Genomic DNA, 12,563 nt, shown 5'->3' with positions numbered 1-12,563 from the left:
TTTGCCTCAATTTCCTCATCTGTAAAATGAGATAGAGAAGGAAATGGCAAACCATTCCAGTATCTCTGCCAAGAAAACTCCAACTCATGATGTGAAATGCCATCCACATCCAGAGAAAGAACTATGGAATCTGAATGCAGATTAAAGTATACTATTTTCCCTTTTTTTGTTATTTTTTTTTCTCTCTCAAAGTTTTCCCCTTTGGTTCTAATTCTTCTTTACAACATGACTAATGTGGAAATATGTTTAATGTGATTGTACATGTATATCTTATAGGAGATTTCATGCTGTCTTGGGGAGGGGGAGGGAAAGGAGGAGAAAATTTAAAACTCAAAATCTTACCAAAGTGAATATTGAAAACTAAAAATAAATAAATATTTTAAAAAACTCCACTAGGGTCAGGAAGAGGCAGACCCAACTGAAGAATGATGAACAATAAACAGCGGTATTGTAATAGTGAGTTCCTGTGAAAGACTTAGCTACTCTGATCAACACAAGGATCCAAGACAGTTCCAAAGGACTCAGGATGAAATGTGCTCTCTCCCTCCAGAGAGAGCTGATGGATTCTGAGTGCAAATTAAAACTGATATTTTTTCATTTTCTGTATTTTCCTTGCCTTTTTTTTCCCCAACATGACTAATATGGAAATGTTTTGCATGACCTCATTTGTATAATGGCTATCATATTGTTCGCCTTCTCAATGGTTGGGGGAGGGAGAGAATTTGGAACTCAAAATTAAAAAATTAAAAAAAAATAAAGATAGTAATTAAGTAAAGTAAATTAGACTTTGGGGACGATCTTGTATGTTTCGTTACTTGCATATCGACTTCTCTGACTTCATCATCGTCTCCAGAACCTCATCTTCCCTGAAGCTCATACCTCCTCAGCACCTGTGCCCTGGGGCACCTCCCTTCTTTGGAGCAGGTGGAAGGTGGACATCAGAGAGCTCCTCCACTTGAGGCTGGTGCCCAGGGCCGCCATCTCATTATTTCTGCAGTCCTCTCTGCTTCCTCCCCCTCCTTCACCTTCTTTTTATGTAATGTTTCCCCCATTGGATGGTGAGCTCCTTGAGGGCAGGAACTATCTTTTGCCTTTCTTTGTCTCTCCAGAGTTTAGCACTGTGCTTGGCATGTAGTAGGTGCTTCATACACGTGAACTAATTGACTGACTCCTCTATTAGAATGTGAACTCCTTGAGGGGTAAGGACTAGTTTTTATTGTTTGTTTTGGGTTTTTTGCCTTTCTTTGTCTCTCCAGAGCTCAGCACTGTGCCTGGCACACAGGGATAACAACAAAATGCTTGTTGGCTGACTCCATAAATGTTAGTAAAACCCAATCTGTGGCCCTTTCTAGCTAGGAGACTCACTATTGCTCCCTGCTGCCAACGTATGGCAGAGATGCCCCATAAAATTGTGTTCATCCTTGGTTGCCGAAAAAGACCATGCCATCAGAGAAATGATGACATGACTTGCACTTGACTTTGTTTTGAGTGAGGGAGGGTTGTGCAGGTCACCAGCCTCATTTCTCCTCCAGAGCCATCTGAATCCAGTGACCAGATATTCCTCAGGATGACTAGAGATGACCCAAGATGCACTGGGAGACACTGGCCCCTTTAGGCCAAGGTCTATGAAGGCAGTCACTTAGGGTGAGGTAACAACCATTCATTGAATAGGACTGTTTAAGAAATAGCCAGGGCATGGTCCCTTTAATGAGGCAAAGGAAAGATATCAGGCTGGGAGGGAAACAGCAACAGTTACTATTGATAATCACTCTTAAGCTAGGAGGGTCCAGAAGAGAGCCTTTGGGAAACAAGGGAAGGAATCCTTTGAACTCTGAGACCCACGAGGGACATCTTGGTCCCAGGATCAGATTCAAAGCCTGGAGGAAGGGGAGGCTGACCTGGTGCTGAGGTATGAGATGAAAACGTCTTTCACTCTTGTTTTTATGCCAGTAGTTGTGAAGGTAAGGGTCCCCAGCCCTCAGGAACTTTTAGGGGCAATATTCGAGTGGCCCAACAGATGGAGGTGTGACTCTATGGAAGCAGCTTTCCAACAACTCACGGTGGGGCTAACTGGCCAGTGGAAAGTGAGGGCTTTGCTTCCCTCTCCCCCAGGCCCATTCTTGCCATACTTTCATAAGATCACAGATTAGGAGTTGGAGGGGAATGGAAAAAGCCACTCCATTCATTTTTACAGACATGGAAAGAGGTCAGGAGAGAGACTTGTCCAAGGCCAAGCAGACACTAGTTATAAGGCAGAGTTTGAGTTCTCAAGTGAGGCCCTTTTTAACCTGTACCATGTGAGACCAGAACGCTAAGATAGCTGGGGTTTACAGTGAATCTACAAGCATTTGCTAAGCACCTACTGTGTCAGACACCATGCTAAGGGCTATTTGCACAAAAGGCAAAAACAGTCCCTGCCCTCCAGGAACTTAACATCTAAAATGGAGGCAATGATGTGCAAATGACCACGTACATACAAGATATATCCAGGGTCAGTCAGAAGTTAGATGCACATGTTTTCAGTTGACTCCAGAGCAGGGGCTCTCCTTTATTTTCTTTGTGTTTGGGATCCCTTTGGTGGTTTAGGGAAGTCCATGGATCCCTTTTCAGAATCATATTTTTAAAATGCATAAAATTAAATGAATAGAATTACAAGGAAATTGATTCTATTGAAATAGTATCAAAATTATTTTTAAAAATAAGTTCATGGACCCCGATTAAGAATCTCTGGTCAGAAAGTTGGAAAATTTTCCAAGGAGGGCTGCACTGGTTAGCTGTAGGCCCTAGGAATTTAGCAAAAACTTCTCTTTTTTTGGCTGCTGGGGTTCTATTTTCACACTCACTTTACCTCAAACCTTAATATAAAAGGTCACATCACTAAAATCAAGACGAAACCAGACAGTAAGGTGTGTTAATAGAGCATTAGACTTGGGGTCAGGAAGACCTAGATTCAAATTCTACCTCACATATTGCGTGACCTTGGGTAAATCCCTTAACCTCTCTGAACCTCAGCTACCTCATTGGTAAAATGATGGGGCTGGACCAAAGACATCTTCAAGCTCCATATTTCCTAACCATTTCTAACCCAGTGTTCCCTGTCCCTTGGGCATCCTCCTCAACTCCTTCCCACCTCATCCCATGTTCATTCTGCCTTCCACTGACTGTATCTCGAGTGATACCAGGCAACCGCATCTCTCCCTGGATGTCTCCAAACCAGGTTGGCAGTCCCACTGTCACCTTTCTGGCTCCCTTTATGGGTTGTCTTACCCCACTAGACTATAAGCTCCTTGAGGGCAGAGACTGTCTTGTTTGCTTGTATGTGTATCCCTAGTCCTTAGGATAGTGCCTGGCATAGTAAATACTTAATGAAATGCCTTTTTCTTCATTCACCTAATTTTATGACCAGGAAGAAGTACCTTTCATGACCATTCTTGTCCCAACAAGGGATAGAGTCTGTCAGGCAACAAGCATTTATGAAGTGCCAGATAGAGGTGGTTATAAAAGTCAAATATAAAGGTCAACTAGAGATGTTCCAGGTTCAGAAGAATGCTGCTCTTGAGGGAGGGGACTGCACTGGGTAGGCCCTAAGCCTACAGAGAGGCAGCATATCACTTTATTAACCATTCAGCAAAGGGGTGCGATATTAGTGTCAGGTGGTGGTCTTGCGTTATCCAGTCTAATAAGTCACCTTGGTTCTCTACTGCACCTGTGGGTTAGCATTCCAAAAGGCTGCTGTTCCCACTATCTCTTCTTTCATCTGTGTCTCGCATGAAGAGGTAGCTCTGCTCCTTGCCTAGGCACGTGACCCTATTCCATCCTGTCTTCTCCAGCAGATCACCCCTTCTGTCATCCCCCCTTTTTCACTAATTTTAAGTCTCTCCTGTCTCTATTGCCTACAAACATGCTCCTGTCTGGCCATCCTCAAAAAATGCCTCATTAGGTAATCCATTCCTGAGAGGAGTTATCCTCCATCTGCCCTCCCTTTTGTGTCTAACCTCCTTGAGGTAGCCTATAGTAAACTGTCCCTGGCTTCCGACCTCATCATCGTGCTGAGCCTGCTCTCTCCAAAGTTACCAGTGGTCTCTTAATTGCCACATTTAACAGTCTTTTTGATGCTCATCTTTCTTGACCTCTGTGTAGCCTTTGACACTACTAATCTAGATACTTCCTAGGTTTGGGGTTCTCCTCCTCCATGTCCACCTGCTTTTTCTCTGCCTCTTTTACCGAGATCTTCATCCAGGTGATACTGGCTAACCCGGGCAGCTAGGTGGTGCAGTGGATAGAGCACCAGTGCAGGAGTCAGAGGACCTGAGTTCAAATCTTACCTCAGACACTTGACACTCACTAGCTGTGAGACCTTGGGCAAGTCACTTAACCCCTATTGCCTCATCCTGGGTCATCTCCAGTCATCCTGATGAATATCTGGTCACTGGATTCAGATGGCTCTGTAGGAGAAGTGAGGTTGGTGACCTGCACAGCCCTCCCTCACTCAAAACAAAGTCAAGTGCAAGTCATGTCATCATTTCTCTGATGGCATGGTCTTCTTTGGCAACAAAGGACAAACACACACACTGGCTAACCATGGATGTCCTCCAGAGCTCTGTCCAGGGTTCTTTCTCTTTCTGTAATATTTCACTTAGTGATCTCATCAGATCCCTTGGGTTCTACGATCACATCTATGCAGATGACTCTTGAATCTTGTTTATCCAGCTCTAACATCTCTCTCCTGACCTCTAATTTTCCAACTGTCTACTAGACATCGCAAACTGCATCTCCTACAAACATCTTAAATTGAACATGTCCACAACTGGACATGTTTATCTTTCCTCCAAATTTCCCCCACTTCCTAACTTCCCTTTTACTGTTGGGAACATCATCATCTTGCCAGGTACCCAGACTCACCCGCTCTGGGTATCATCTTTATCTCCTCACTCTCTCTCTCAACCCCCTCCTCACCCTACCTCCATATCCAATCTGTTGCCAAGGCCTGGTGATTTCACCTTCATAACATCTCTGGTTTACCCACCTTCACTCTTCTGACATTGCCACCATCTTGGTACAGCCATCACCCTATGGCTGGACCACTGCCATAGCCTGCTGCTTCACGATTCTGTCCAGGCCATCCTTTCCTCCAAAAGGCTGTCAAATTGACATTTGTAAGGTATAGATCAGATCATGTCACCCACCAGTGACTCCCTGCTATCTCCACAATCAAATAAAAAAATCTTTGATCTGACTTTAAAAGCTCTTCCTAATTTTCCAGTCTTCTTACACTTTACTCCCCCACATGAACTCTTTGATACAGTGATACCGGACTCCTGGCTGTTCCATGAACAAGACTCTCCATCTCTCCACTGTTTTCCATGCTGGAATGCTCTCTCTCTTCCACTTCCACTACTGACTTCCCTGGCTTCCTTTAAGTCCCAATTAAAATCCCATCTACTACAGGAAGCCTTCCCCAACTCCTCTGAATTCTGGTGCCTTCCTTTTGTTCCTGTTTCCTTCCTTCTTTTCCTATTTATCTTGTAGATAGCTTTCTTTGTTACTAGACTCCCTACTCCTTGAGGGCAGGGACTGTCTTTTGCCTTTTTGTCTCTTTTTGTATCTCCAGTGCTTAGCATAGTGCCTGGCACACAGTAGGTGCTCAATAAATGTTTAATGACAAGCTGCCTGAAAGAACAAGACTTGACAACATATTGGATATGTGGGCTAAATTTGAGGCAGGAGTCAAGTGTAGCACACAGAGTGGAGGGCCTGAAGGACTTAGATGATGATAGTACCCTTGGTAGTACCTTTCCCAGTTGGGGACAGGATTGATTTGGTGTGGGGGAGGGAGGAAGAGGAAGATAACGAGTTGTGTTGAATTTGAGATGCCTACAGAACACCCAATTTGCTCTGTCTAAGAGGCCATGGAAGATGTGTGACTGGTACTCAAGAGAGAGATTACAGCTTGATAAATAGATCTGGAAATTATCTCTAGAGAAATGACGACTGAAGGAAAACGTTCAATAGTATAGACTAAAGAGGTAGCCCATGGTGGTGGAGGGAACACAGGATCTGAAGCTGGAGATCTGGGTTTCAACCCTTGCTCTGTAAATTACTCCCTGTCTGACTCATGGCAGTCATTTCTTTTTTTTTCTGGGCCTCAGTTTCCACATCTGCCAAACTATCATATCATATCATATCCATTTCAACTAAGATTTCTACTGAGATTCGTTCCAGTTCTAAATCCTATGGCAGTTTTTGCCTGCAGTCATACGATATTTCTGACTGATAAAATAGATCATAATTTATTTTTTAGGTCTTTAATTACAAAGGAATCATTATAAGGCAAAATATTCCTAAATATACATCATAATAGAATGGATGATTTCTCTGGCTCATAGGAAATAAGTAAGCTGTGAAAGGACCCTCAGATCGTGGGTGGCTTTGGGTGATCCCAGGCTATCATTCCCTCGAAAGTACTTAAACTTGCGTGTTTAGACTAAGAAATATTGTTGTCAGAAGCTGGGAGAATGGGGCCTTTTTCAGGGGCTAAAGTAGCTCAAAGCTTTGGAGGAAAGAAAGTATGGAAAAGGATTATCCAGTGTCCCATAAGACGCGTCAGCGTTACTGAGCATGGACAGGGCCAACAGCCTTCAGGCTGTTACAACTGAAAGGAATGGCAAACCTGAGCAGCAAAACAGGACCAGGTAACAACCCATTTACGTGGCAAATAAGCATCGAGCACGTGACCCTTGGGACAGCAGTCTTGGAGATGCAGAAGTAGGCAGTGATTCAAGAGGCCTCAGGAGGAGGACCAGCCTTCTCCATGAGGGCAGCTGATTTTTCCCTCCTTGGCATCCCACAGAGGCGACAACTCCTGGGGCAGTGCAAAGACAGGGTTGATCTGGTCCTGGACACCATGGGGTGAACATCGTTACTCATTTCTAAACGTGTCAATGAGTCCCTGCAAAGAAAGACATGTGACACCCATTCACCAAAAGTGTCTGCTCCGGAGGCCTGCTCTGAATGACTTACTGCACTGCTGGGATGGCACACCTACCTGGGTGTGGCTCTGGTCCTGGGCACATATTCTGGCCCCAGCTGTATATCCCTTCATTCTCTGTTCTCTTGTCATCTCTGACAACTTCATCAACTGCCTAAGTGCCTTCTCTTCTCCCTTGCTAAGACTGGAGCCATAATCAACTCTGGCACTGTTCCTGGATAGAATGTGCCAATCTAGTCTCCTAGGGCTCCAATCATCATACCTGAAACTTTCAGGACCAAAATGCCCCTTCTACACTATTGCTATCCTATGTGTGCTGTCTCCCCTTCAAGAATGTAAGCTGCCTGCCTTTGCTTTTGCATCCCCAACACTTAGCATAGTGCTTGTACTTAGTAAGCGCTTAATAAATGCTTTTCCTTCATTTAATCATCCACTTTGGGAGCTCTCATCATGACAGCCATAGGAACCACGTCATTACTCATATCGTTTTTCTCTTCTCCTAAGAGCCCAAAGGTGAAAGTAAGAGTCTGTGAAGTCTGGAAGGGACCGATTACCTGGTCGTAGTCTTCTACATATTTGTATTTCTTCTCTCGGTAGTAAAGCCTCTTTTTCATCAAATAGAGGACTATGATGTCACACAGGACTGTGGCCTGAATTGATGATAAAGAAGTAACAGAAGGTCAGTGACTTTGCCCCTCTTGTTTAATGCTCCTCCCTGCATACTAATCATGGCTAGTGAATAACATTAAGGCACACAGAGCACTGGGCATATTATCTCACTGAGTCACACGACCTTGGGAAGGGGGCACTCCCCTTACCATTCCTATTTGCTTGTTCAGTCATTTCAGTTATATCCATTTCTCCGTGACCCGGGTTTTCTTGGCTACTCTAGTGGTTTGCCATTTCCTTCTCCAATCACTCTCATTTTGCAGATGAGGAAACAGGTTGAGAGAGGGAGAGGATTTGCTCTGGGTTACACAGTGGATGGAGCGCCAGACCTGGAATCAGGAAGATATGAGTTCAAATCTCGTCTGAGACACTCACTAGCTGTGTAACTCCGAGCAAGTCACTTCATCCTGTTTGCCTCGGTTTCCTTATCTGTAAAATGAACTGGAGAAGGAAATGGCAAAGCACTCCAGCATCTCAGTCAAGAAATGGTGCCATGAAGAGCTGGACACGACTGAAATGACTGAACAACAAGACAGCTAAGAATGTGCAAGGCAAGAGTCACACTTAGACCTTCTAGACTTCCAGTCCAGATCCCTGCACATCTACAACGGGGCACGGCACCTCAGCTGCTTACGGTCCTCAAAATCTCATATTAAAAGAACAGATTAGAGAGTTAGTTATAAGCTGTAATAGACAAAAAGCGTTTCAGAAGCCATCAGCAATCCTGCCCACAGCACCCCTAACAGATATTCATCTACTCTCTGCTGGGATCATTTCACTTCAGGATGGTTCCCACCCTGATGACAGCAGCTCTGGGAAGGAGACTAGGTGTTAATGTTGCCCAGTTTAGCTGCACAAAAGGAGGAGAAGTAAACTTGAGGAGAGATTAAGTAAAGAGCTATGGGGTCAGTGCCTTATTTACAAAAGGGCTCAGTGATTACAATGTGATTTACCTCGCTGGCATACACACCCTTGTTCCCCGTCACTGTGGTTAGCATAGAAGAAATACAAACTTCTTACCACTCCAAGCAGCGCCAATCCAGAGCCAATGTTTATCATGGTAGGGATGATATCAAATTTCCCAGCCTGACAAATGAGAATCATTTGGGATCAGGTCAAGAGAAGAGAAAAAGGTGGGCTAAGAGACTCTTCCAGACTCTTAGAGCATTTAGTTGACTGGTCTTGGCTTAAGGACCAGCTGAGATAGGAGAGACAATGGGACTCTACCTTTCCAAAGACGATGACATCAAAGCGGATGCCATAGGCCTTGATGAGGGTCCGGGTCTCGGTGCCATTTGCATCCTTATAATATTTGGCAAACCTGGGGAGGAAATGTGGATGTTTGAGCACAGCCGTATGGATGCCAGGAGAACTCACCCCCAGCTTCTTTACCAACTCTGGGGCTCCTCAATTTGCTCATGCCAATTAGCAGGTTAATAAGCAGCAGTGAGTGCCATTTAATAGGTTTGAAAAAGTTACATCATCATGCGGCAGAGAGTCAGTGCCTTGCACATACAAGGCATGTGACAGAGACTTGACAAATGAATGAGGAGAGTTGAGTCCATTCTCTGGGAGTTAAGCATGTTCTTTCTCATTGTTCAGTCATTTCAGTCGTGTCCAACTCTCTGTGACCCCATTTGGGGTTTTCTTGGCAGAGATACTGAAGTGGTTTGCCATTTCCTTCTCAAGCTCATTATATGGATGAGGAAACTGAGGCAAACAGGTGAAGTGACTTGCCTAGGGTCACACAGCTAGTAAAATGTCTGAGGCCAGATCTGAACTCAGGAAGCTGAGTCTTCCTGACTCTATGCACTATGGTGCCACCCAGCTGTCCATTTTCTTTCTAAATCTGCCTACCTCACCATGGCAAACCCCTCCTTACAAGGGTAGGAAGGGTCAATTCTTGGGCATCAGAAAGTTTCTTTCTCTGTTCTTATCATGGTCTGTACTAATTCAAACCAATTCAATTTATTAAGTACCTACTCTGTGCATAGCCCTATTTCAACTCTGGCTTTGCTATTCATTTCCCACTGAATATTAGTGCTACATTTAGACCACCTGATCACTTAATAAAATTAAAACGTTTTTTAAAAGGAAGCAGCCACTAGCTAGCTACATGGAGTCTTTAGTGAATAGCAGAAAGCTGCCACTCTCTGTGTTGGCCGATGACTCACTGAATTGACTTGAATAACCAATTCAAGAAGCTATTACCACCTCTTGGCCTTGGGTTTTGGAAAGAAGGGGCCAAGCCATTCCCAGAAGGCTTATGGGTCTGTTAGAAGCAGCAAGGGGCCTGACTCTGTCGTGTCCTACCAGCCTCCACTTGACTTGTGTGCAGTGGCTGCCTATGACTGGTTGGAGCATGGCTGCTTTCACTATGCTCTGGTGCTCAACTTGGTGCCTTGCACTCAGGAAGCATTTACTACGCAGCCACAGATTGAGCTGGCAGGCAACTGCCCAGCGATTCTGAAAACCAAAAGCAAGTGTGGACATCTGACCCCAAGGCCAGCCCCTCTGCAGGGACACATGCAAGGCCATTCATGCTTTATGGACATGGTATCATCCCTGCATTCAAGAGACAGAGTGGGTTGTTGGGCCGTTAGAGTAAAAGAGAATTTTTTTCCACTGGATGCTTTGCTGGGACTCTGGTGTCTAAGCAGACGATTCACCACAAGAGGGAGACTACACAGCACAGAAAGCTGCCGAGAAGGCCTCAGTTTCAGGCCCTCTGATACAGTCTGCATACAGAACGGGGAGCTGGCTGGGGGGCAGTGCAGAAAAGCAAACCCACAAAAACTTCCATGGCCCCACACTGCGCCGTTTCCAAAAAGGAGGGGGAAACACCAAAATACCTAGCTCTGTTATTGCTTTTCCAAAATTGCTAGCACTAGTGAGATAACCAGGAGGACCCCCCCTAGAGTAAACACTACTGTGTGCTGTTAACCCATGTGACCATCTAGCCATGGGTTCTTAACCTGGGGAAAATGTGGAGAAATGCATTTCCTAACTGTTTTTCTCGCTAATTCTATGTATTTTATTTATGCATTTAAAATCACGATTCTGAGCGAGGGTCCACAGGCTTCCCCCAACTGTCTGCCCAAGGTGTTCAGGACACAGAAAAGATGAACCTTCACTCCATCTACCCTATCTCCTGCATTTGACTGAGGAGAAACAAGGCTCCCACAGATGAAATGACTTGTCCTCACGGCACTTGAGATTTGAACCTCTTGTCTTCTGGCTGACTCTCAGCCTGCTACTTCCTCTCCAGACCCTCCAGATATATGCACCAAATCCAGTCTGGATTTAGCTCCAACAGCTTTTGGTTGCAGGCGGTTAGCTCTGCCCAATGCTGTGTCTGGCCCGATTCTCCAAAGGCACAGGCATTACAAATGGAGGGTATCTCTTATTCCCAGCTAATCAGTAATGTTTGCCCTCTCCCCAACCCTCCCTCCCCCCAGCATCCAAGAAGCAAGTAATGTATCCTAGGGCCCCTCTCACCTGAAGTTATAGCCAGGGGAGACAGTGTGTTCAGAGTCCTGGTTGTCAAGGCGGTGAAAGGAATATTTTGGCAAGCAGTGGGAAGAGGACCGGTCCAGGTTACAGTTCCAATTGATCTGAATGCCCATGATGCCTCCCTGCATGTTCCAAAGCAAGAAAGTGTTAGGGGTCAGAGGGAAAGCTGACATCAGAGCAGAGCTCAGAAGGGGGTAATATAATGAGGCCACCTGATCACACACACACACACACACACTCACAAAATCAAGATTTAAAAAAGGTAGTTGCAACTAAAGAGTTCTATGGAACCTTTAGTCAGTAATAGTTGGCTAGCTAGAGGGTGGCTATCAGTCCCAGGAAGGTCTTCCCTAGGGAAGGGAAAGACTGCGCTCACCTTCACGGCCATCTGCCCAAAGTTCTGTCCTGCACTTTCCACTATTTGGCCAAGACGGAATATGGGGCAGAACGGGTCTGTCTTGGCATCATAGACACATGACTTGAGGTAGGTGGCATTAGTGTTGGGAAGGATATTCCTCCTATAGCAGGGAAGGAGCAGAAGGGAGATTTGAGATAAGGAAAGGGAAGGGAAGGGAGAAATGGTTAATGGACAGCATTCCTCTAAGACACTAGTCAAACTACATGCTAATGATGTCCTTCAGGAACTCATGATTTTAGCTCCCTCCATCAGCACCAACAGCGACTCACCTATCTTAGAAGATGGTTCTAGGAGACCCTTTTCCTCCCCTACTTTCCAAATCACCCCTAGGGATGAGCCTTCTCTGAGTTCAGAGGCCCAGCCTAGCTAACAAGGGGCACCATCTACCCTTGGACCTTTTCGGTTTGGGAGGAGGTACATGGCTGGCACAGGCTTCAGAGGCCAGGGTCTCAGGCACCAGGAGATGATTTTAGTGAAGGCCCCAACACTTACTTGCTGAAATTAAACTTGGGATACCAGATGTGGTTCTTAATCAAGAGAGTGAAGTTCTCTGCGGCTTTCAGAAAGGCAGGTCTGAAATCACACATATACACACAAACGTAAACAGAATCAATCAGAGCTTCAAGTTACATTAGTCTGCCCTTTCCTTCTCTCAAATGGGAAAAGACCCACTGCCTCCAAATGCACAAAGCAGCATGCTAAAAGCTAAGGAGAAGAGGGGTTTCAATCATAATAAGCTAGAGATTTCCTGGCTCATGAGCATGAGGCAGCACAGAGCTCTGCGCTTGGAATCAAAAGACTCTTCTTCCTGGGCTCAAATCTGGCCGCAGACACTTCCTAGCTGTGTGACCCTGTGCTAGTCACTTCACCCAACTGGCCTCAGTTTCCTCATTTGTACAGTGAGCTGGAGAAGGAAATGGCAAACCACTGCAGTGTCTCTGCTGTGAAAACCCCAAATGAGGTCACGAAGAGTCG

At 45.3% G+C, this 12,563-nt stretch overlaps 1 protein-coding gene across 1 annotated transcript in view; it reads right to left on the bottom strand.

Annotated features, from left to right (window-relative positions):
• Positions 1-6,274: 6,274 nt before the first annotated feature.
• Positions 6,275-12,563, bottom strand: part of P2RX4 (purinergic receptor P2X 4) — a 30,165-nt gene continuing 23,876 nt past the window's right edge. The window contains exons 6-12 of the mRNA XM_072600511.1: positions 12,081-12,161; positions 11,547-11,688; positions 11,156-11,292; positions 8,885-8,978; positions 8,678-8,743; positions 7,543-7,638; positions 6,275-6,949 (exon numbers count right to left, since the gene is read on the bottom strand). Coding sequence (XP_072456612.1) covers positions 6,920-6,949; positions 7,543-7,638; positions 8,678-8,743; positions 8,885-8,978; positions 11,156-11,292; positions 11,547-11,688; positions 12,081-12,161 — 646 coding nt within the window. The 3' untranslated portion in view covers positions 6,275-6,919. The remainder of the gene's footprint in view (positions 6,950-7,542; positions 7,639-8,677; positions 8,744-8,884; positions 8,979-11,155; positions 11,293-11,546; positions 11,689-12,080; positions 12,162-12,563) is intronic.

The sequence above is a fragment of the Notamacropus eugenii genome, chromosome 4 (genome assembly GCF_028372415.1).
Source record: "Notamacropus eugenii isolate mMacEug1 chromosome 4, mMacEug1.pri_v2, whole genome shotgun sequence".
NCBI classification, from domain to species: Eukaryota; Metazoa; Chordata; class Mammalia; order Diprotodontia; family Macropodidae; genus Notamacropus; species Notamacropus eugenii.
This window is presented reverse-complemented; position numbering and strand designations above follow the sequence as displayed.